A 25,016-nucleotide genomic window follows, 5' to 3' on the forward strand; every position below is an offset into this window, starting at 1 on the left:
AGCATTGTGTTACAAAACTTGTAAGTGGGGAGAGGATTGTCTACTAGAAGGTCGGCGGTTTGATCCCCGGCTCCGGCAGTACCTACAGTGTATGAATGGTATAATAGATGCCTGTAGAGGCGCTGTACAAAAGTGTGCGTAAATGGGTGAATGTGACTCCTGCTGTAAAGTGCTTTGAGTGGTCAATCAGACCACTTTTAGATATTGCAGTCAGAGGTGAAAAATACATAAATGACATTTCAATAGGCGACGTCTCCCTCATAGAAAACCAAACACTGTTCACCACATCCCACTGAGACTCAACCACGTGTGCTGCCAGTCCCACTGTGAGCGCATGTGACCCATTGACCACAGAGCCCCTTCATTAATTGTCACACTTTACAACAGGGGCCACACTTACCCCTTCACTTCTTTCCAGGCCTGTTGCTTTGCCAACGTTTTCTCTTTGCCTCCCCCCCCCCAAAAAAAACAACAGCAGCCACTCAGCTGCTGTTTGGCCTTTTCCACCACCGGCCAGGCCACACAACTAGTGGACGGTTTCTGTTTACTCACCCTTTTGCCCTCCTTGCCTGGCTCCCCTGGCTGACCCGGCACCCCGGCCAGTCCCTGCAGAAAGGACATGTGTCATAATGAATTTGGTGCTACATTCATGTGCATATGGCCCTGTAGGGGGAGACTGTGCGCAAACCGATGCAGACAGATGTTTCTGCCAAATGTTATCCGCAGACCAGTTGAGAACAAGCGGGCTTATTTGCAGTGATAGGAAACGTAGGATGAGCTGAGTTCAAATTGCATGAATAGATCGAGGGGGGGGTATTCACAGCAGTTTCTAGGTGACTTCTCTCTAATAGGCAATTTTCAGCCTCGCTTGATCAGAGCTTCATTCCATTATTCGACACAGTATCTTAATAAGGAACTATTAACAAGTTAATCAAGGTATATGCTCAGCCGTGATTTTGTTTTGAAGTTCCTGCGCGAGGATATGCTCACGGCGCTTCAATAATTGCTTGATGAACCTAATAGTTGAGCTTAATTGCTTGAGAACATGTTATGTGCACTTTATCCCGCCGAGGAAAACAAACAGAAATGAGATACACTCCTTAAATGTGGTGATTCATTTCTTACCTTTTCTCCTCTGTCACCTCGAGGGCCCTGAGTGTGGTAAGTAAAGATTTATGTTATCAATAAAAACCCCAAAAAATTACTTTAGATGTTTTCAGCAAGAACAATATAAACTTGGTTAAATTACCTGATCTCCTTTGAGACATTCTTTGTCAACCTGGGAATCAAACAAACAAGCAAACATAACATGTCAGTCAGCATGAAGACACACTGCACATGATTCATATGAGGTCTAACAATACTAGACAGCTACAGGCAAGCAAAACAATTGGTCATGAGGAACAGTAATTATCCTTGGCCGCAGTGACCCTGAGAAAAGTTAGGGCATGACTATTACAACTCCCCAGACACCCTGCTGGCCACTGTCAGAAAAGGGCAGACAGAGTCGTCTGTCAACCGGGCCACAAAATGGATACAAGGCCACATACGACATCTCGCCTTTCAAATACGAGCCAGATAATTGGTGTCTTCTTTCAATTGGCATCCACAAGTCAAACGCTGTTGACTTTTCTCGGAAACAGCTGCAGAAATGGACATTCACAACATACTGTCCATCACGTAAGTCGGCGGCCTCGCACGAAATAATAAGAGGGGAAAAACACTATTAACGGGGAGGCTGACGGTCCTGAGGTAATTGCAGCTGTGGCTGAAGCTGCTTTCAGACATCCACTGAGCTCACACACATTTCCTGAAACTTTCAAAATGGGCTGTATGTGAGAATATTCCATAACTTTTTCCTACCAGCCCCCCCCCGATGTAAAATGTTTGAGGCAACCAATGTGAGAAAACAGCAAGAAAAATGTCCAGAAAATTCCCTGTGAGCAAATAGGATGACGCTGCTAACATTGACACGACACAACAACTGATGCAAAATGTACAAATGCAAAAAGAATAAAAAAAATATGTCAGGATGAAAAAAGGTGTCATACACGTAGAGGATGCTGTCGAAGACGGCAACTTGGAAAGATAACAAGATTCGAGAGCTTTTCGGTGACAAGGATTGGCCGACGGCGGAGTCGCAAACAAAAACACACACTCTCTGAATTATTGCCTCGAGTCCCACCCATCACCTGAATGTTCTGGACAGGTTTCTGTTGTTGTGATTGCCTCTGAAAATCTCCTGCTGCATTGCACATGTGTGAAAGGCAAAGTTCATGTCTGAAAACAGCATATGAGCGACTGCTCAGATAAAAACTTATCTCAGTCTCCCTGCTGTTCTTTTCCTAATAAATTCAATACGTTTGTTGCTATTCTTTTACAATAGTGCTTTCTTGTTGGCTGTGAGCACAGAGCTTTGACCTTGGATACAAAGCCCTTGCAGCAGGTCCACACTGCCTTCGGCAAACCTACTGGCGTGATGGGAAACTTTTCAACTTGTTTTCCAGTCAGAGAAATTTTTGCTTGTCCTTAAAAATAGCATTAGAGAGTAGCTGAGGGACGGTGGCAGTGTTCTGAGGGTATCATGAGCACTTTGGTGACATAAAAAGGACGAGGCAGAAGCAGTGGGACACAGTTTTCGTATATCACTCCGGCGCTGATTCAAACTGGCAGGCCGATCCCCTCGTGATGCGCACATAATTAGCTAACCACCCGCAGTATACCTTAAACCTCCAGTAGCCGTCAATTCCCAAATGCGCGTGCGGTTGGCGTCGCACGTTCGCTGTACGTGTTGATAGGTTGACGATGCGAGCCTCTGCGAGTACATGCCGACTGCTGACATATGTACCTTCAATTTGTGTGTGCACTGAGATGAGTACATTTATGGTCTCTGTCCTCTGGACCACAGGAGCAGCACCGGTGCAGCCTGTCCAATTATAAGATAGAAATACACAAAGCGTGATGCGGTTCTTCCCCCGGGGGTGTCTGTAAATGCTAGAAGTCTGCAGGGACAGCCACCTACCCAATAAGTACACGTCTCCCCCGTGTAGGATACAGCCAGCGACTACCTGTCAACCTCCACCCCCCCCCCACCCACCCACCCAGAAGTCTCGCAGCTCCATTCTTCTCTGCCCGGCTGCTCATCCCTATCCTTTTTGGCCCACGCGAGGACGGCCACTGAGCCCTGTCTATCTGCTCCTTGTTTGACCCGCTCCCAAGCGATGGAAATGTGACACAGAGGCTCCTCACCTGAGTGCCTCCCTTTCCATCTCTGTGGGCAAGGCGCTTTAACACGGTTGCGCGTACCCGGTCGGCCAAGAGGCTGTGATATTTACAAAGATCTCTGTCCAGCCCCTTTTTCAGGGTCACACTTCACACTCCGAGCTCGGCTCGTTGAATGCCCTCACATGTACAGACGGCATAATGAGATGTAAATGAAATAGAGTGAACTTACAGGCAGCCCCGGAGCTCCAGGCTTACCCACATCACCCTGTGAAGGATAATAAATAGTGAAAACTCAAAAAAACTTTTGCAACGTTCTCTGAACATACTGCGTGCGATGGAACAATGAATTAAACATCTAAACATTTAAACATCCGGCCCAAAGGCTCGTTGTGTGATTAAAAACAAAAAAAACGAAGGTCATTTAAAATAAGCGTGATTATGCATAGCTGTAATATTTCAACATGTGTTCTCTGTGCTACACAGGACCATTAAGTGATATTTACAGTATGTCGTGAAATGAAGCCTGTCTGATGACTTTCACAGCGTCAGGCGACTGGCAGGTGGGCCGCTGCCATTAAATGTGACAGGCCTTAAAATAAACACAGCCGCGCTAGATCATGTAAAAGCTCTGCAGTGTTAACAATGGACAGGTATGATAACATTGTTTGGTGCCTGTGACATAAAGGCAGCCGCAAAAAAGTCATATAAGGAGAGAAGTGGAAGTCTTTTGACGCCAGTGTAAGCAATGATCGCACACGCTTTTCACTTCCTCGCTTATTTTTTTTTTTGGGGTCTTTTCAGATAAAACTCACACATCACTGTCCAACATCCTCTCACCTTTTCACCACAGCACTTTACAAAGCACCGGGGTGAGAATCGATGGACTTTACACCTGGCAATACAGTTTTTTTTTTTATCAGATGTAGATGAAAGGAGAAAAGAAATGTGCTTGTAGTTCATATCCATTTTCTTGTCTAAATGAATGTCACAGCTAAAATATGCCTGCTAGGGGATATTCAGGGGACTCATTACTTTTGTGCTTCCAACTCTGCCTCCCTTTGTCAGTTTCAATACAAACAAACCTTCTCTCCACACCCCCCACCCTCCCATCCGGAAAAATCGGATAAAATACGCTGTGATTCTCTGTTGTCTTCACAGAAACACACAGACCTCATTATAACTTCAAGGCTGGCAGACGGAGCATTGCACCTACAATTATGCGGTGAGTTCTACCAAAAGACAACAACAACAACAACAACAACACACACAAAAAGTCCCAATAAGGGAGGAGAAATAAAAGAGCAGGAGATATGGCAACTAATTACAGGAGAAAACATTTCATCTCATATGTGGGAAAATAATCCCGCTGTGGCATTAAAAGAAAAGTTTGAGGTGAGCGATATTTTCTGTATTGCAACAACACTTAATCTTATCATGTCAGCGAACAGTTTATAATAATAAAAAAAAAGCTGCAGATAAGAACAAGGTTTTGCATCAAAACATGTCTCTCTCTCGCTCCTAGCAGTTTAAATCTCAGGTGAACTCTGTCACTTTAATCTCATGTTCAGTTTCTCACGTGACTTTGTAATGTCTGTCCAGGGACAACAACAACATCTATTAATGTAAAATAACGATGAAACCTACTGTATGTGACACATTTATGAAAGTGTTGCAATCATAATACATAAATACATCAATCAGCTCCATAGACGACGTGTCTCCACTTCCTCCCGATATCCAGAAATGAAGCCAAAACATCCCAGATACAAAGGCGGCGTTTTTATAGCAAAAACTAATTAGAGGCAAAACTACTGGAAAAATGAACACGAACAGAGTGATAAGAAATTAATTAAAGAAATCATTTTTGAAAAAAAACAAACATTTTAACGTGTATTTTGACTTTTCCGTTTGGTCCATGTCCCATCCACTAACATGGATGAGGCAGGACTTATGACCATTACTGCAGCCAGTCAGCCACCAGGCAGCGATCGAGACACTTTGGCTTCACTTTTGGTCAGTTGTCACGTCGTACATCATTATATACAGTCTATACACACACACACACACACACACACACACACACACACACACACACACACACACACACACACACACACACACACACACACACACACACACACACACACACACACACACACACACACACACACACACACACACACACACACACACACACACACACACACACACACACATACTTTGTATCAGTCGGGACAGAAGTGTATATGACCAGCAGTGAAGGATTAATAAATCATGATAGCAATAACACTATTCTCTATGAGGCCATGTTTGGAGTAGCAGTCACAGCAGCACTTTGAACAGATGGGCACATACGTTACTGGGACTGGGATTACAGCTCATGCAAGTCAAGCAAATGATCTATTTTAATGAAGGAAAAGAAAAATGACAGTGTCGTAATTCTGTCGAGCCCAGACTCACTCACTTTGTTTCCCTTGGGAGCAACTGGACCAATTGGCCCCAGGTCACCTTTCAGACCCTGGGAACAAGAACATATACAATAGTTTAAATATTTGTTATTTTCATTGCGAACGACCGGTTAAAAGTTGTTAAGAAATAATGACAACCCAGCACGTGTTACTGTATGTCAGTAGACTCTCAGAACACAAGTATGCCATGCAGGTGTGAGATTCTCATGCCTGTCACAACCGGTCAATGAGAAAATAGCAGAAAATGTCCATCAGTCACTACATGATGTACAAAAAAACCCTGCCGAGAGGTTCACAATCAGCTGGCTGCACCGTGTTTACCCCCCCCGATGCACTTAGGTTGAGCAAGGACAGCGGGCTGTCATTGCTTTTACACCTTGCAGCACTGGACCTGGGGGTGGGAGCTGAACTATGCACGCTCAGGGCAAAGTCAAGCCTCTCTGCGGTGAAACGTGAACGACGGAGGACAGCTGAGATAAAGAGTTCCAGCTGATGAATGAGGCTTGACACATATTGACAGGTTAAATTTGCAGCGAGCCCTGTTAGGTATGACATATTTGGGCCAGTAGCAGCGACTCTTTGAAACAGGTTAGGGGGGGGGAGCGGGAACAAAGGGGGTTGGTGTGAGGCGCTTGTAAAATGACTCAGAGATACAATAATTTGTCACGGTTAAATTTAGAGATGGAAAGGCTATTAATAGCCAATTATATATCTGCAGAAGATGATTACCTACTCTTATCACATTAAGTCTGGCTCCACCAGAGACATGACAAATCCACTGCCCGTTCCCTGCAAGCCGCGTGTTAAGCACCATTTCAAAAACACAAGCCACAGCGACACTGGTGTGGAAGCGTCGCACCTATATGGAAACGCCAGATAAAAAACGCTCGTCGATGAGCTGCAGTCATAATGTCATGATTTTATCAGTTTGTATCCCAAATGGACCCTCAGCCTAGGCACATTGTCAATAATAGGGGCGGCTGTCTCATGGCCGCACTCCAGAGCCCCGCTCTTTATTTAAATCGACAGCTTAACCACTACACTGAGGCAATGTGACACAAGGGGATCCACAAGCAAATTTCCCCGTGAGTTACGAACCCGAGCTGCGGGTACAAGGCTCATCTGATGACAAGGACGTCAACAGCTTCGGGGGTTCTGTCAACTCCGCACCGCGCGTTCGATTAATCTTGCAAGAGTTTTGTATTACTTTTGTAATAAGGAGATCTTGTGTCATTACGATGGCGAGAAGCGTCTTGTAATATCAACTTCTTCCCTTGTTGTTGTGACTCTTCAGTCATTATGTGGTGTTTGCTCTCGTTATATTGAGGAAGGGACTGCTCGCGTTTCCAATCATTAACACACAAATTCCATTCCTGCAAAGTCTCTATCACACAGTCGTAGGGATTGTTACAAGAAAGTACATCATCCTGCTGTACATATATCAGACAGACAGAAATAGAGATCCCTGAAATGAAATATACTGTACCAGCAGCATTAAAGTTATTTACATTCGCATTATTTATTGTTTTTCCCTATAGCAGGTGAATGGATTTTAGACTTCTGCATATCATTTTCTTATCATGTTTCTTTTGCAATAAATTACAAACAGCGTCAGTGAACTTTACAACCTTCAGATGTATTTTTTGGGATGTATGAGCAGCGAGTCGAACCAAACTGGCCCACACTCGTGTGGTGAAACGTAGGACATTGGGAAAAAGTGGGTTGCAATTCAAACCCCATTCTCAAGGCATTGTATTGCCACTAGAATCAGTCAATGACGTACCGTGGATTCACACTGGAGGACAGTGGCGTACACAAATGAAACGCCGGCCTGACATGAGGCACAGCAGATATAGACAAATACATATGAGCATGTTTTGACATCATGCATTCTGTGTTATTCAAATGTGTTTTTACTTTCCACTTGAAGTGGGGCTTGACTCAGTCTATAGAGTCATTCTAATGAATTATACTGATTTACAAAAATTGGACCACTGATCTAAAAAACACACTAAGTTCAACAAAAGTTTTGAGTTTTATAATAAATTGGTGCAAATGAGGCCCCACAGATAAAGTCCATACACAGGATGTGCATCCTAAAATAACAATGGCAAGAGTTGTCATACTTAAGTTGGAACTACTAAATATTGTAATTATCTAGGCTTGTGTTATAAGTCATAAATATTTAATGTTATATAATTCACATCACTGTTACAAAATGAACTCCGCTTCCCCAGCTCCTCCTCTGCTGCAGACACAAGACAATATGTTTACAGTGCTGACAGGGAGCTGCCATAATGCAACTGGGAGAGACGGGTGTAAGGTGGTGAGTATTTTGTTTAACATCTTTAACAAGCACACAATAACCAGTTTTGGTTCGAATTACTTAAAATACCTACATCTGTCACCGTAAACCATTAATACACAAAAACATTTTTGATATATCTGATATTGTTCTCTTCAAAACATGGTCCTGGAGACACGTACTGAGGTGGGACCACAACCACAGAGGCTGTTTTTAAAATATATATATATATATATATGTAAGTACAGTATATACATACATACATACATAGATATGACATGTATGTATGTGTCATGCACTCATGTAATAGTGTAGTGATGAGTAGAGAGGATTACATGTGGTCAAACATCATGGCTGGTATGATCACTGTTATGATGGTATATTTAAACGATGCCATTGATAATAATGACATACTACTTTTTAGAAGACTATATACGCATGTTTTCATATATACTTATACATTTATGTTTTGGCAAATGTCATGATTACATTTTTTATTTTTTATCATAAACCGAGGAATGAGACAATCTTCATGTAAAAAATCTAAAAGGCTGAATATACAGTGGCTGTAGCAATGCCTGGGATGTTGATCTACTACTTTGCTTTAAATATTCTCAGCTGACCAACAGTAAATTATTCAAGTATGATGTATGCTAATATTTGTCATGACGGTCCTAAGGTGGGAAACATCTAACGACCCCTTGAGGGAAAAGTGATTTTCTTTTTCTCCATTCCCTAGTTAAGATGCTGCCCCTCTGTCTAATAGACTCCGCCATAAGCCCACAGGCCCAATTCAGGAGCACAGTGTCATAGAGGGAGATACCGACTGGAGGAGCTGGGTGTATTGTTTGCCTTTGTTGCAAGCTGTGGGCTTTGTTGCATTCCCGGCGTAAGGATGAATGAGGGAGAGAAGGGGCTGGGAATAGGCTGGTGCCGGTTGTGTGGCTGTCGTTGCTGCAGCACGAGGTCAGAACACTGTGGGGAGCTGTGTACACTCGCCTGCTAATTACACACACCACTGTGTCTTGTCATTCCTGTAGCGGTGGGGCCACAAGACAATCTGGCAGCTCCCCAGCCCAAGACGACTAAAGCAAGCAAATAAACAGAGCCAGGGAAGCGGGGATGTACAAATGCAGTCTAATTATGTTTCCTTATACCTTTTACCGAGCAGAGCGGCTGCAGGTCGGGCCCCTTGTCTGACAAGGAGGTAGAACGATTGCAAGTTTTAGCTACTGTACACAATTTAATCACTGCTATCTAGGTTTGGCCTATTGGGGAGGGATGGGGGGGGGTGCTAAATTAAAATAGTAGATGTGCTAAGTATTCAGGACATTCTCGTGGGGAAGTGTTGTTATACTGAATGACAGGCCTTTAAAGCTACGCGGAACTGGATCTCTAAGTAACATGGATATCTTGAGTGTCGGCCTACAAATGCCAGGGAGGTTACGGCAGGAAATGCCTTTTGTGACTTTCCATTTGCTCAGCGATACGCCGCCTCGTACAGTGTGGCGTAAGTGTAATCAGGGAGTAGCTTGTTGGAATGTCTATCACCCTCTTTGAATAAATATACAAGGTAACCTAAACAATGGGCTCTGGTGTGAGGATATCGGAGTTCACTGTCAGAGATCCTCCTGTGCGGAGGCTATCGGGTTCCACCAGTGTCGGTCGACTCCTTTTCCTAAGACGCTTCACTCTTCAGCCGAACATGTAACTTGGATTACCCCCCACAAGATAACACGCCGTGCACCCCCTCTGGTCCCATAGGAAGCATATCTGCAAAATGACACTAGATCACATGCTCATACGTAGAATTCTGGCTTCTCCGGTGTCCACTCCAGCCTTAAATAACATACGAGTTTTAAAAATGGAATATGAGCTAATTGCAGGGAAGGGACAGATCGGGTAATAGAGTCTGGGAGTCGCAGTAAATATGTGAAGTCAAATCATCAGGCAAGTTTATGTGCACAACATGTAAGTCTTTCATTTGTTTACAATTAAATCTTTTCTGCTAATCCTCACACTGGGTCTTGACCTGGCTCCTCACTTACTCTATTTTCACCCTTTAAATACACACAAGGAACGTAATTACCACATTTTACTGTAATTGATGGTAAATGATATGTTTTGATGGGAGCATTTAAAGACACAGAGCAATATTTAATTCACTAACTTAGCTTATAAGCATATGTACTTACAGAGATGACCCCATCATAGTTTAATTTCGTGGGTATAGGGGAACCTGCATTGGACCTTAATTGTTTTGGTTTCCTCCGAATTTAAGTGTGTGTACAAAGAAAATGTAATGTGTTAAAAACTGTGATACGTGGATGAAATTTATGTTGGAAATATTTGCGAATAAAAACACTTAAATCAAAAATAAAATGTTGTCTATTTCATGTCTTGACTTGAAACAGCTGAAATATGTTTGTTTTTTTTATATGAAAAGGAGATTTCCATTTAGGGACAAACAGATTAAATCATTCTAATCGTTTTAACAGAGGTCGAACATTTCAGGAAGCACAGTTGCTCGTCGTCTTACTCAGTGTCACAAGAAAATGTATCAGTGTCCTCGCTCTGCTTTCATTACAAACACAGATCAGGACATGTTTAACCTTAGTTCTACAGCTCTATTTTTAAATAGAGTAGTAGATCAGTAAGTGGTTTGTTAGCTGTCAAGCTACAGTATCTTTTTCATTGTTAATTTAGCTAGACTAGCTGTCTTTGTGCTAAGCTACGCAAGTTCCAGACCCGCCAATAACTGAATGTCCCAGATTATTCCATAATGGCCTGTGTGTGATGATGGTCAAACAAGCCTGCTAGAAGTGGTGCTTCAGAAATATTTCTGATTTCTTAACTTCTCCTTGTTTCTTTGGGGCACAGCGTGAGAAGTCTCTGGAGTAGATCTATCAGAGTCATGTAGGAGAGAGTGCACCATGTGGGAAGCACAAAGAAAGAAAAAAAAGACGCCTCTCCTGCCGTCGCCCTGAAGAAAACATGGTTTGAGACCAGATCGGCGTGCAGGTCACACAGAGTTGGAGAAGATAGTGATGTTTTGATATGCAAGCAGCTTTGAGGGAGCGGATGGATATGATTGGTCAAAGCATCTTGATAAAAAAAAATATTTCTGATTATTGACGGCAAATTGATACATAGACCTGACCAGACTTTCCAGAACCTCTCACCCAATGTCAGCTGGGATTGACTCAAGCCCACCTGCAACTCTTTAAGGATAGGCAGTATGAATGGATGGATCATTGGTGATATTATACCTCACAACCGACAACTCTGGAAAGTCCTAAAGACCATGAAAACAATGTTATGCTAACCACACTAAATATTTGCTGGCAAATGCACTTTAACAATATGTGGACATCACAGATTTGTACTGTGGTCTGATGATCATGTTGTCCATACACCTAATAGATCCCTACATTCGTACAAGTAATGCACCAACTTGTTCATTCTCAATTGACATGAACTTGATGATTCTAGCGGTTTTAAAGCAGCTTCTTCTCTCGGTAAAGCGTTAAGCAACACAGTGTCAGGCTCTTCATACTGAACGAGCTTCCAGCTGATTCCACTACATGTGCCACTGATGTCCATTAAACTGGAGCTCAGGGTGAAGCAGTGAGTGAAGAAATAACAACCTCTGTTCACTCCTTCCTCCTGATTGCTTTAGCCCCAGTTCCAATCCGCGAATAAAAGCACACACGGAATCATGTACATTCATTCTTCTTCCTCCACGTGGACGGAGTTCATTTCCAGTTAGGTGGTCTCAATCTCTTCAAGAGTTCTTGGCCACTAAACTTGATCGTGTCCTTCATATGCAAATGTATATATGACATCAACTGGCTCTTCAAGTTGCCAATAGCAACTTACCATGGAACAAAGACAGCCATGCCGGTGGAGTTTATAACCTTCAAATTTAATTAACTCTGTTTCTTCTCTTTTTCTTCCTTCATAACAAACTAGACTTGGATTACTGCATGCTTAAAATCATCTAGGATTTCTTATATGATAATCCAGGGTAGATAGGAAACTAAAGAGCCAGTACAAAATCAATGAAAGGAGCATATCCTTCCATGTTTATCTGCTTTCTACAGCTCTCCATTGAAATGTGCTGTAACAGTAGACTACATTTGATTCTCAGTAATCATCAAATACCATTATCATGACAAAAGCATTTCTCGTCACCCCTTGGAATACATATATATATATTTCTGGGAATAATTTGAATCAATTCATTCTTGAGTGCAAGTGAACATTCTTGCCAAATTTGGAGAGATTCCCTCCAGGTGTTTCTGAGATATGGCAGAATGGGACGGAACGATGTACAATCAGAAAACATAATGTCAAAGCTGTGGTCAGTGCAGAGGCATAACAAAAATAATTACATTTTCATACGTCAGTGGATAGCAGAAGTCTGATGGAAAACACACAATTTAATCCAAACTGTTTGAGGGGTCAAATTAATTATTCGAGCTTTGCAGGCAACTGTACTCAAACCATTATGATTTAAAGGTTTCATTATCCCCTCCCCTCTAGTTCCTTTTATATATTAGACAGTGCTCAACAAAAGACTGACTGTATTTCTAATAAATAATTCATTTCACTATATTGTGACAACTATCCAAAGTCTCCCAGTAGCTTTGAATCAACAGATCATATAATAATGTCCTCATAATCATTTTTAATAACACCAAGCTCTTTACTGACTAGTATCGGTCAATAACCTTTTGGCTTGATCTGTTAATATTTGCTCCTGGTTTTTCCACTGTTTGGGCAGAGTGCAGGTCCGCAGCCTGCAGGGAGGCGGCTTTCTGTGGCAGCTGTTTGTCGACTCAAGGGGGAGATGGCGATGAAAAGGAGTCCCTTTATTGAGCCTCTTTAAACTGACCATCTGCACAGCCATCGACTGAGATTGTGCCATTGTGGGCAAACAAATGCTGTACAACATAAAACGCCTTTTTTTTATTCAGCTAATACTTTTTTAAGGAATGTGCACAATTGCTTGTGGCTGAAACAGCATCCCAGAGGAATCTTAATTAAGTTCGAACCAGAGTTCCCACACTCATCTTAAACATCAAATTCAAGGTCTTTCCAAGGACTGTCAGGGCACAATCCCCTAAAAATGCTTGCCCATATTTTGAGATATGCATTAAGGTTGATTAAGAATTTTTTGGCTGCACTGCAACAGCGGGGCCAGCCCTATAAACGTGAATGTCGCTGACTGACCTGTGACATTGTGTTAGAGTGAAAACAGACTCGGTGGTCCCTGGCCGTCCCTCACAGAGCTTGTCAAAGTGTAAGTTGAGCGATAGAGAGAATTATTCACGAGTTGAGGAGCTGAGAGACGTGCAGGCGAAGGCACGTAGCCTTTTTACCGACTTTATAAATAACCTCAATTTCAACGTTTGCGCAAAATATATAATTGATTTCAGTGGGGGGGGGGGGTTTTGTTTCAAGAAAAAGTTGTCATATCATTTGCCGGTGCCTTTGTTGTGGTTGACTGTAGATTGCATTTATTAGTTTCATCACGGCAGCGGATTTAAGAGCATGCAATAAAGTTTAACCTGAAATGACAGAGAAGGGACTTACAGTAATTTAAAAAATGAGTTTAGTCCATTAGTATGCCGGGTCTATGGTAGCGTACATATCAATTAATTTCACTGCAGAAGGACACTGCGGCCTAGAACACACTTAGATCTACTTCAGATATGACAGGCACCTGGAAACAGCCACACAGGGGGAAAAAACGGCTTCACTCCTACCCCCAGGGCATCACACAGAAAATGAAAAGCCTATAAGAATTGATTCCCTGACGAAACTAGATCTGGCTGATGTGCTATGTATGGAATATATGTCTGCTGGAGAGAGTAGTACTTACCTTCTCCCCATCGATTCCCTTTTGCCCTTCTGATCCAGGTTCTCCCTGCAATGACAAGATTGAAAGTTAAAAAGCAACGTGAGGACCCTTGAGAAGTTCCCACTTGATTCTTCTCCCTCTTTAACTCCCCGTGGCGTTTAACAATTTGGAACTTTTAACTCTACTTTCCTGTTAAGCAGTTTTAGAATCACTCAGGCAATGTATAAATTCCAAGGCGAGAGTATAAGGAAGATCCTGTATTCCACCTCTTTTTCATCTATATTTGTATTCATCCCGTTTTTCTGTCCATCCCATGTTGAATCATCATCAACAGATCCACTCGTGTGCTGTACATTTTTCGTAAATATTCCTGCCCTGTTCTCACATTGGCTCACTAGAACATTTTCCCCAGACATTTCACAAGGAGGCTTAAATAAACGGAAGATGTCCAGAGCATCTGGGGCGGACATTTGCTTTTCACATACTCTGGAAAATGTCAGGAAAATATCCTGATTTTATCAGCTATAGATGATTCGATACTAATTATAGAAGATAACAAATATCATTCAAACATGTTTACATTAAATGTTTCCATTACTCTATATAAACTCACCTAAACATAAAGGAATTACAGTATTTTGAGATTTTAAAAAAGTACCCTAAAAGAAATGCAAATTTAAGACCTGTTTAGTTGCATTAATATCATCTTCTTAAAAAAATTGTGGTTACAACCATTGTCAACACTAACACAAACACTAAGATACAACCAGGGCAACCGTGTGACCCACATAAAGCATCATGTGCCATGGTGACAGTTAAAAAAAAAAAGAAATCTTCTAAATGCAGCTCCAGTAACTATGTGAGTTAAACTGTGCTAAGGAGGGTGACACTATCTGGAACTTTTTGTCCTGACCTCATTGGTGCAATTAAGTTCAATCCTGAACTCTACAACTCACAGCTCCTTCAAATTGGGCTCTGAGCAAAGAGCAACACATTTGCACTGCATTGGTACAGATACAAAAAACATAATTTGGAATCAGATATAAATTCACTGCCACATTGTTTGCTTCGCAAGCTCGCTGCATCGTTTCAGCTCCAGCTTCAGTCAATAGCATGCGTAAGATTATATGTAGTCAGGGAATAAGCTGTTTGGGGCTTATTTCCACAAATATAACCTCTTACAGGCTTATTTCTACAAATATCTTCCCGATCGCTGATTCTTCTCAAGCTACCCAGCCCCTCACTTTCCACACGCTCTGCCAGAAATGTGCGAGAGGTCTCGGAACTTGCTGGCTCCGTTATCGAGAGTGTAACCTATACAGTTTCATGACCTCAGCTGGCCCGTAAAACTCAAGCAAACTGCCGTAGTAAAGTGTCCAAGGTCGATCATATCGTAGCTCCTGTAATATCGACAGCTGCATCAGGCTACCAGAGGAACCTGAAACAGTGGTTGTCTTGGATTTGTCCGAAGGCACGATTTCAGCTGGAGGTGCCTTGTTCAATTTGTACTGAACATGTTTCCATATGTCTATAGATTAAAAAAAAAAAAATAGGTGTAAAAATGATATGAAAACACACTCATATTCCATACGCAACAAAAGATGCGGTGACTCGCACGATAAACAGGTTTCATGAAACATACTGACAAATAAAAATGCTTTATTGACAAGGCAGTGAGCGCTGGTGTAAAATACCATAAAGCATGTTGCTGTGAATTAGCATCATATCAATAATGCTGCTCCCGCTCCTGATGCAGACTTTCCTTGTGCGCTGTTGTGTAACGAAAGAGCTTTAGCCGCCTCCTGAACCTCGTCTGGGAGAGCAGCGGTGGTGAGAGCGGTGCCATTAAGTGTTGTTCCGTATTCCATGTATCAAGGGTCATGAGCAAATATGTCAACATCTCCAGTGGGTTGAGGATTAAGCCGTCCAGGAATGCTCCTATATATATAACACTGGTACTTCTACAGCAAGCTACAGTGCAATTTATATCTCACATAGGCCATTAAATATCTATGATAAATGTGTTTTCCTCATTTATTTCCAATAACAGACTCATAATCCTCCACTCTGTCTATCATTAAAACACTACAGGACATTCTCACTGAAGCTCATGGAAGCTACAACCACATACTGGCATTACATCAAGTGGTGGTACCTTGTGACTGGACCTGCCCCCCCCCTCACTAAAAGAGATCAACACGTCCAAGAGGCTGCGTTTGATTGTCAACTATCTTGCCGATGACAATATCACACAACACGGTATGAAAGCCGCAGAGTTGTTATTCTAGAAAACCATAATTTAGTTCAGAGCATGTGGCAATTTCCTCGGCTCTTCAGGGTGGTAATGGCAAAAATAAATTACACCAAACAGCACTTGGCAAGTCTGAAAGTTTCCATTTAAGAAATGCGCATTTTTCTCACAATTGAAGTGTCTGGACTCTGTGGCAATGTTCCACGTTTCACTCCCCACCTCCGCTGTGTGTCTGAGGAGACAGTTACATGCTGCCTCAAACACGCATTGAGCAATGCAAGTCATTTGTTTTTCACCCAACAGCAAAGGGGGGGAATTACTGAGACACTTCACACTAGGATCGCAACCCCCCCCCCTCGACTCAGACGGCCAGACCATCCCGTAGAAGATGCTATTACAGCGACGAGGACATGATCCATTTCTGGCTTCCGACCCAGGAAGACTGCCAACTGTGTCCAATGGGGCCCCCCCGAGCCGAGCCAGAAGCCCCCATCGCTCGGGAGTAAAGTCAGGTCCCTGCAGCAGCGCAACCCTCCCCTCAGCAGAGCAGGCACCCATTTGTTGGTTTAATTTGATTTTGACATTGCTTTGCTGTCTGTGCTGGTTTGAGGGGGTCAACACAAGGCAAGCCAATGATTTAATCCAGTGATGTTAGAAAATCATCTCAGAAGAGGGCACTGACAGACTCCATAAATCACTCAATGGGAAAAAAAATATATAGAGCTGCCTGCTATTCACTGGATCCGAAAAAAAGGCAACAAACCAAAAATGGTTTTAAGACTCAAACTAACTTTATCAAAAGGAAAAATAAACCATTAAAAGTTAAGATTCCAAGTGAGTCCATGTCAATCACAGGGCAAAGCAACTCCAAAGACACTTTTAGATACAACAGCTAGACTGTGCTCTGAAAGCCCACACAGCCTTGTTGAACATGGTTACAAAATGAGTTAAACACTCCATCCAAAAGAAACAGAGCTTCCAGACAGATATTGAAAAGCTGAATATTGTGTGTGTCTGAGTTTGCTGAATTATGACACAAGTTAACACGCATATCGAGACCTCGGGTTAAGTCAGTTGTTTCTGACCCACTTTTTATCTTATTTGTTGAAATAAATCAATAAGTTAGTTTTAACATAATTGGTTTCTTCAACTTTTTTTGAAAACTGTGGCCAGCATAGAGCGAACCAAGGGGGGGCTGAGGCCAATGCACTGAACCCCACCGCTCTCACTGAGTTTCCATGTGAGTCTCCTACCTTATGTCCCAGGTTTCCTGTCGGCCCGGCTTCCCCCAGGTCCCCCTGTGACACAAACAGCACACGGTACAATTAGCAAAAGGTCTGTCGTTCGCACATTGGAGGACAGGCTTCATGAAGACCTGTCATGTCTTCAGCGACCGCAGTCCCACAGACAGCTGTTCCATAGGTTCCTGCTGACACGGGGGCTCAGCAGCTGCAGGTCAGGATACTGTTTCCCAAACAACTGGAAAGCATGAATCTGAACCTTGCTATGGGTCATTGTATTGATTTGATAATTGTATTCAAAAAAGAGAGAGGACCGGGCAAGAAAGGAAGAAACGCTTGTTCGTTGCGGTTGCAATGGAAAAGAAAAGGAAAGGAAAAAGGTGTTAAAATGGAGGTAGGTAGTTATTCAGCACATTAAGCAAACACAGAAGTTACTGCAAACCAAGGATCTAATTAAAAGATGCCCATTCATGGTTACATCTCCATTACAAGCACTTTGTTTGTTTGTTAGAACTCAATAGGTTTGATGGAAGAACAAAAAAATGCCTAATAGCTGAAACGCCATCTCTTTGCTGTGGGTTGTTAATCCATTATTCTACACAGCATGTCCAGTCTACATTTTATAACTGGTTAGCATCTGATCCATAAAAATACAATATTAAGCATATGGCATGGACGTATTAGTTTCCACGGACTCAGCAATTAAAATATATATGGGAATTGGACGTATATTTCACAGTCCTCTCCATTCAGTCTTTCATTTTTTCTATTCAATCACAAACACAAGTCCCCCTTAATGAAAAGCTAATAACATTTTAACACTCTGCGGATACAATTGGAACAACAGCAGGTTTTGAAAGCTAATCAAAATTTAGTGTCAGTCCAATAAAAAACAACGCTAAATAAAAGTCCTGGTATAATTCACTTCGGAGGTACAAGGGGTGTAAATTGAATTAGAGGTTCCTAATTGAAAACACCAGCCATGAGGGCAGGAGAGCTGTGAGTGGTGCAAAAAAAATAAATTAAGGGTATTGTAAAAGTGGAAGAAGTTTTTAATTTCGCCATTATGCCTGTTTTTTTTCTTTCCTTTTGCATGTACATGCAGGAGCTGTAAATCTAGTAATACCAGGGTTTATGTGCGAGGCCATATAAAATGGATTTCCTTTCAAGTAAGCTGCATTCTTATAACCCACTACTTATCTGTTTAATTTCCTGAGGGATTCTGGATTAATCATAGCAGTTTAATCCCTTTCGCAGTGCGTTCGAATTCTCCATCAAACCTGGACTGTAATGGAGGATATATTACTTTCAGTTGGAGTAATGCAGCCAAAGTAATCCCCATACACTTTCCCGGGGAGCGCTGTGTGTAGGTCACAGTGATTGGCCTGCAGTTCTCATTAAGGGCGTTTTAATGCTCTAAATTGCCCAGATGTCTTTGATTAATCTCTACAAAGTCAAGTCAAATTGTTAATAAACCTAGTCTGACTGTTTGTTTAATCTTATACAAAAGGAGATGCATGTCAGGAGCCTCATGAGCTCAATTTATCGACAGTATCTGCTGTGACTTTGTTAGCCCCTGTTTAACGTGTTGCGTTGTAAATATAAAACAGTGCAGCCCTATTTTTTTTATTTTGGATCAATACGAATTAAATATTCTTCAACAGAGGTGCACTGCTGCCGGAATCCACCGGGCAGATTCATGTGCAACAAGGTCACAGCAAATAAAAGAAATGGCCGCGCATCATTCTGTCAAGGCACATTTTCTGATATGCTGCACAGATGGCTCAAAAGTAAACTACTTTTCTGCTGTTTTCCTCTCAGCGAACATCTGCAAAAGCAGCAAGACGTGAAAACATTTCGACTCGATGATTAGTGACATTTTGATGTCTTCGAGTATCTGCTGCTCTCGCTCTGGAGGATGATTTTGTTCCAGTTGTTCAGTTCGCCGCAATTGTAGCCAGACGTCCTATAATTTTTAAATTAGAGTCCTTCTCCTGCATTTATTCATTGGAAAAATGATGTCTCACCAAAACTGTTGAGACAAACACAGCAAGTGTGGTTTGTGTTGAATCATTCAAATTCTAAATCGGATGAATTAAATTATCCATTCAAAGTACCACTGTCTAATTGCTGGAGTGGCACATAAACTGCTGTGCCAGTAAAAGTATGGATTTCATTTATCATTTCAACAAACATCTCCCTGCCTGAGATGTCTTAGGTCAAGATTTAAACATTGTGAGCCGTCTCCCACACTAAACATAGGCTGCAGTGACAACCTCTACTTTGATATAATTTCAGGATCGGCATGGAGATAAAGGTAGGTCCAATATGAAAGTCATGAACTTGGTATCGTGACAATGCTCTGCTCTCTCTACAATCTGTTCAACTATCAGTGGATGGTATAAGAGGAGAAGAATAAGAGGATTAGGAGGAAAAGGAGGTTTAGATGAAGATGATGATGGTGAAGATGAAGATGACCCGATGATGGAGGACCACATGGCGTGGAAAGAGTCAGATATTAACTCCATAATCACATTTCTTTACAAAAACAAAAATAAATCCAGTAAACGTCAAGAACAGAATACAGAAATCGTCATATTTATATTGATGTAAACAAAAATATTACTGCATTAATTTTCACAGCAATGTCTTTAGATTGTGCCATTCTAAATAATTTGTGTATTATAATGACGGTATACTATGTAAGTATGTATGTAGCATGTATGCACTGTATGTGTGTACTATGATGACCATTTACAGCTAGGTGTTGTTTTCTGATTGGGCCAGTTTGCCACCATTGAGGTCTCAGACCTGAGTGTGTACTTCATTGATTTAGTGTTCTGGCCTGTAATAGGATTGGTTATGAATTTTGTTGTTCAGTAAGTAAACAAATGGTGCCAAGTATTGATTTGCTGGAATTAGATTGCAGGTGTTAACAGCATGAGCCCCTGATTCAGAGCACAAGACAGGTCCTGTAGAAATAATGGAGGTGAACAAATGGAATGGCCTCTGCACCTGAACAGTGTGTGTGAATTATTTAATAGTATCGTAACAGCTCAATGATATAGTGATAAGTACAATTTGAACATGCTTTTTGTACACAGGTGGTCCTGGCAGATAAAACATGTAAGATGAGTACTTAGGGTTTCTTTGGATTTGCTGTTATGCTTCAGGTCAACTCTTACTAGGCAGATATACGGCTATTTGCAAAAGTGTAATGCTGGACGCACACGTATGCATGTGTGAACATTTGTGCTCGCTGTCAATGCGAAGCTAGAGATGAACACACACCGGAATCACCAGCTGCCTCTGCCTCCTCTTTCCAGACACATTTTGACAGTTGATGCCAGACGGGACCTGTATTTAACCTGATTTGATTAACGAGTCCCAGAGAATGTGTTTGAATATGATTTGATTGGCTGGTGTCTCTGCTGTTGCGTGAACGCGACGCAACAGAGCTCCAATGCTGTCACGGTGTCACCCCATTTAAAGTGAATGAGCGGAGCTTCTGTTGAAGATGCCAACGCACATGTGTGAGTCCTGCGTTGGACCATGAAAACACGTCAGTGTTAACTACACATGACGCCCTTTTGTGAAATGTGATGACGTATTCTCACTCACTGAATATAGTCATGTCAAGTAATCAAACACGAGCACAACCAACACACACACACACACACACACACACACACACACACACACACACACACACACACACACACACACACACACACACACACACACACACACACACACACACACACACACACACACACACACACACACACACACACACACACACACACACACACACACACACACACACACACACACACACACACACATTACAGCTCAAAGGTTGATTCCTGCCAGGTCAATTAAGAATCATTAGAGGCCAATTATCACACATTTACTAAACTAATTGGTGCAGTCTGTTGCTTTACTCACAGTTTTGAATACAATAGTCATAATTATATCAATCTACGAGTAACACTGTGGCTGTCAGATAACCACATGAATGATTGAAATTTTAAAAGAAATAAATATGAAGCTTAAAAGTTCCAAGTTTTAAAATATATCTGGGAAATAAATGACACCAGATGCACAGAACAGAATATCCAGAATATTACTACACCTCCTAACATCATTAAACATGATAACTCTTTAACAGTGGGAGCAACGATGTTGTTTTGCACCTTCCAGGAACGAGTTCTCTCATCAGAGCCGTCTTTATCACTGACCCCAGGAGCCGTTTGGTTTTATCACGCGTACAGAAACCACCACCTGTTCATCTCTATGAATTCCATTCACAGTCAAACGTGCACTCCCCTGGTTCTGTTTTTAACCTTCTACAGACAGCCAAGAGGGGTTTGTACTCCACACAGTTCTATTCAGGGTGTTGGGTGCTATGTTTATGTTTTTGTTGTCTTCAAACCAACACCCATCATTTTCAGTGACGGGGGCCTTTACTGTTTATTCCGCCTGTCTCTTGAGCTGTCATGTAGAAAATGATCCTTCACTTTTTTTAACCACACCTATTTGTCTCGTGATTGAGCAAACGTGTGCTCTCCCAGTTCACGCACCTCGGGAGATTCACCTTATGAGGGTAATTGTATGGTAGCGTCTCTGAAGGACCTTGAACGCAGAACATGAAACTTTGTTGGACACTAGACATTTGAGAGAGAGAGGGAGAGAGAGAGAGAGAGAGAGAGAGAGAGAGAGAGAGAGAGAGAGAGAGAGAGAGAGAGAGAGAGACGTATATCTCTTCCTCTGACAATGAGTTTATGACAAAGTGTAAATTTGTCCCACTGGGATTCGCTGTCTTTGGCATTTAGACCTTGTAACTGTCCTCTAAAAGCGCCCCTACTGTCCGCAGAGAAAACCCAGTGCGGCAGTTATTTACAACATGGCGGCCCAATGAGAATACTGTGTGATTGACATTCACTCAACACAAAGCATGAATACATACGTGCATGTATCAAATTCATAAAAGAATGTGGTTTATACCTTGTCTCCTTTATCCCCCGTTTCTCCTGCTAGTCCAACTACCCCTGGAAGACCAGCATCTCCCTGTACACACAGTAAACATCAGTAGGATTAAAACATTTCAGATGCATTCGTTTCATTATCATACTTAATCAATTAGAATGAAGAAAACTGTAATAAAGAACTAAAATATTCATCAGTGAAGCAAAACATATGAGGTTAAATTACCTTAGAAATAAAGTTTTTACAGAGTCAAAGCACCTTTTGAAAATGTCTAATCTTTATTATTTGTGCCTATTGTTGCATATGAAATGTATCTCTACTGATAGAAATGATGTGTATCTGTATAGAGGCAAAATATTTATTGAAATATACAAACCAAAAATGTTAATAGGTCAGTGAAAAGCTGATTGTGTTGATGAGTATTATAAATAAAACCCTGGCAGTGGAACTGGATGTCACCTTCAACCTGTTCTGTCTGCCCCCCCCCCCCATAGAGGACTTGAACTACAATTTGAATTTTAATCTAAGAAAATGTTTTGCAGTTTAAAGAATCCTTTTACTTTTTCACAAAGCAGAGTGCAGATTCACCACAATTGGACATCTTTCCAGAATTGTGCCACTTTTCTAAAAGATTACGTCTAGGGTAGCTTTGGCAAACACACTTTTTGCTATAAATGTCCTCTAAATGGCTGTTAAGTGCCAGTAATAGCACATGTAAATCAGTGCTCTGTCAGTTACAATAGAGACTACTCTTACTCAATTAGAGGCCCTTGTTGATTGATTGTACCTTTTCTGCCGGACAGTTACATCTGTCAATTGACTGCGGGACCGGCTGAGAAAGCATCTGGGGAAGCTTCTCCGTCACCAGGGGAGGGGAAGTCCCATTAAACGTTTTCTCGGCTTCGCACTGGATCAATACAGAAATTGCACTGTTTAGATGCCATCCACTGTCAATGAATGCAGCACACTTTACCTGAGGAAGCCTGGGTTTTAAGCAGCATAAATAACAAATATACACTACCGTTCAAAAGTTTGGGGTCACTTAGAAATTTCCTTATTTTTCAAAGAAAAGCACTGTTTTTTTCAATGAAGATAACATTAAATTAATCAGAAATACACTTTATACATTGTTAACGTGGTAAATGACTATTCTAGGTGGAAACGTCCGGTTTTTAATGAAATATCTACATAGGTGTATAGAGGCCCATTTCCAGCAACTATCACTCCAGTGTTCTAATGGTACATTGTGTTTGCTAATCGCCTTAGAAGACTAATGGATGATTAGAAAACCCTTGAAAACCCTTGTGCAATTATGTTAGCACAGCTGAAAACTGTTTTGCTGGTGAGAGAAGCTATAAAACTGGCCTTCCTTTGAGCTAGTTGAGTATCTGGAGCATCACATTTGTGGGTTCGATTATACTCTCAAAATGGCCAGAAAAAGAGAACTTTGATGTGAAACTCGCCAGTCTATTCTTGTTCTTAGAAATGAAGGCTATTCCATGCGAGAAATTGCGAAGAAACTAAAAATGTCCTACAACGGTGTGTACTAATCCCTTCAGAGAACAGCACAAACGGGCTCTAACCAGAGTAGAAAGAGAAGTGGGAGGCCCCGGTGCACAACTCAGCAAGAAGACAAGTATATTAGAGTCTCTAGTTTGAGAAATAGACGCCTCACAGGTCCTCAACTGGCAGCTTCTTTAAATGGTACCCGCAAAACGCCAGTGTCAACGTCTACAGTGAAGAGGCGACGCCGGGATGCTGGCCTTCTAGGCAGAGTGGCAAAGAAAAAGCCATATCTGAGACTGGCCAATAAAAAGAAAAGATTGATATGGGCAAAAGAACACAGACATTGGACAGAGGAAGATTGGAAAAAAGTGTTATGGACAGACGAATCAAAGTTTGAGGTGTTTGGATCACACAGAAGAACATTTGTGAGACGCAGAACAGGTGAAAAGATGCTGGAAGAGTGCCTGACGCCATCTGTCAAGCATGGTGGAGGTAATGTGATGGTCTGGGGCTGCTTTGGTGCTGGTAAAGTGGGAGATTTGTACAAGGTAAAAGGGATTTTAAATAAGGAAGGCTATCACTCCATTTTGCAACGCCATGCCATACCCTGTGGACAGCGCTTGATTGGAGCCAATTTCCTCCTACAACAGGACAATGACCCAAAGCACACCTCCACATTATGCAAGAACTATTTAGGGAAGAAGCAGGCAGCTGGTATGCTGTCTGTAATGGAGTGGCCAGCGCAGTCACCAGATCTCAACCCCATTGAGCTGTTGTGGGAGCAGCTTGACCGTATGGTACGCAAGAAGTGCCCATCAAGCCAATCCAACTTGTGGGAGGTGCTTCAGGAAGCGTGGGGTGAAATTTCTACAGATTACCTCAACAAATTAACAGCTAGAATGCCAAAGGTCTGCAATGCTGTAATTGCTGCAAATGGAGCATTCCTTGACGAAAGCAAAGTTTGAAGAACAAAATTAATATTTCAAATAAAAATCATTATTTCTAACCTTGTCAATGTCTTGACTATATTTTCTATTCATTTTGCAACTCATTTGATAAATAAAAGTGTGAGTTTTCATGGAAAACACAAAATTGTCTGGGTGACCCCAAACTTTTGAACGGTAGTGTATATCAGGCTGCAAATAACAAAAACAACAACGCAGCG

General features: G+C 41.9%; 1 protein-coding gene across 8 annotated transcripts in view; it reads right to left on the reverse strand.

The window, feature by feature from the left end:
• Nucleotides 1–25,016, reverse strand: part of LOC118119512 (collagen alpha-1(XIX) chain) — a 103,295-nt gene that overhangs the window by 67,110 nt on the left and 11,169 nt on the right. For 4 of the 8 annotated variants that reach the window (XR_004698097.2, XR_004698098.2, XR_004698099.2 and 1 more), the window contains exons 8-16: nucleotides 23,133–23,252; nucleotides 22,364–22,426; nucleotides 17,369–17,413; nucleotides 13,886–13,930; nucleotides 5,690–5,743; nucleotides 3,455–3,490; nucleotides 1,250–1,279; nucleotides 1,126–1,152; nucleotides 553–606 (exon numbers count right to left, since the gene is read on the reverse strand). Coding sequence is in view for 5 of the 8 variants with exons in the window: in XM_035173586.2 (XP_035029477.2) it covers nucleotides 553–606; nucleotides 1,126–1,152; nucleotides 1,250–1,279; nucleotides 3,455–3,490; nucleotides 5,690–5,743; nucleotides 13,886–13,930; nucleotides 17,369–17,413; nucleotides 22,364–22,426; nucleotides 23,133–23,252 (474 nt within the window). In the remaining 3 variants the exon portion in view is untranslated. The remainder of the gene's footprint in view (nucleotides 1–552; nucleotides 607–1,125; nucleotides 1,153–1,249; nucleotides 1,280–3,454; nucleotides 3,491–5,689; nucleotides 5,744–13,885; nucleotides 13,931–17,368; nucleotides 17,414–22,363; nucleotides 22,427–23,132; nucleotides 23,253–25,016) is intronic. The other 4 variants (XM_035173588.2, XM_035173587.2, XM_035173589.2 and 1 more) reach the window with 4 other exon arrangements.

Source organism: Hippoglossus stenolepis, chromosome 12, assembly GCF_022539355.2.
Source record: "Hippoglossus stenolepis isolate QCI-W04-F060 chromosome 12, HSTE1.2, whole genome shotgun sequence".
In the NCBI taxonomy this organism is placed as follows: domain Eukaryota; kingdom Metazoa; phylum Chordata; class Actinopteri; order Pleuronectiformes; family Pleuronectidae; genus Hippoglossus; species Hippoglossus stenolepis.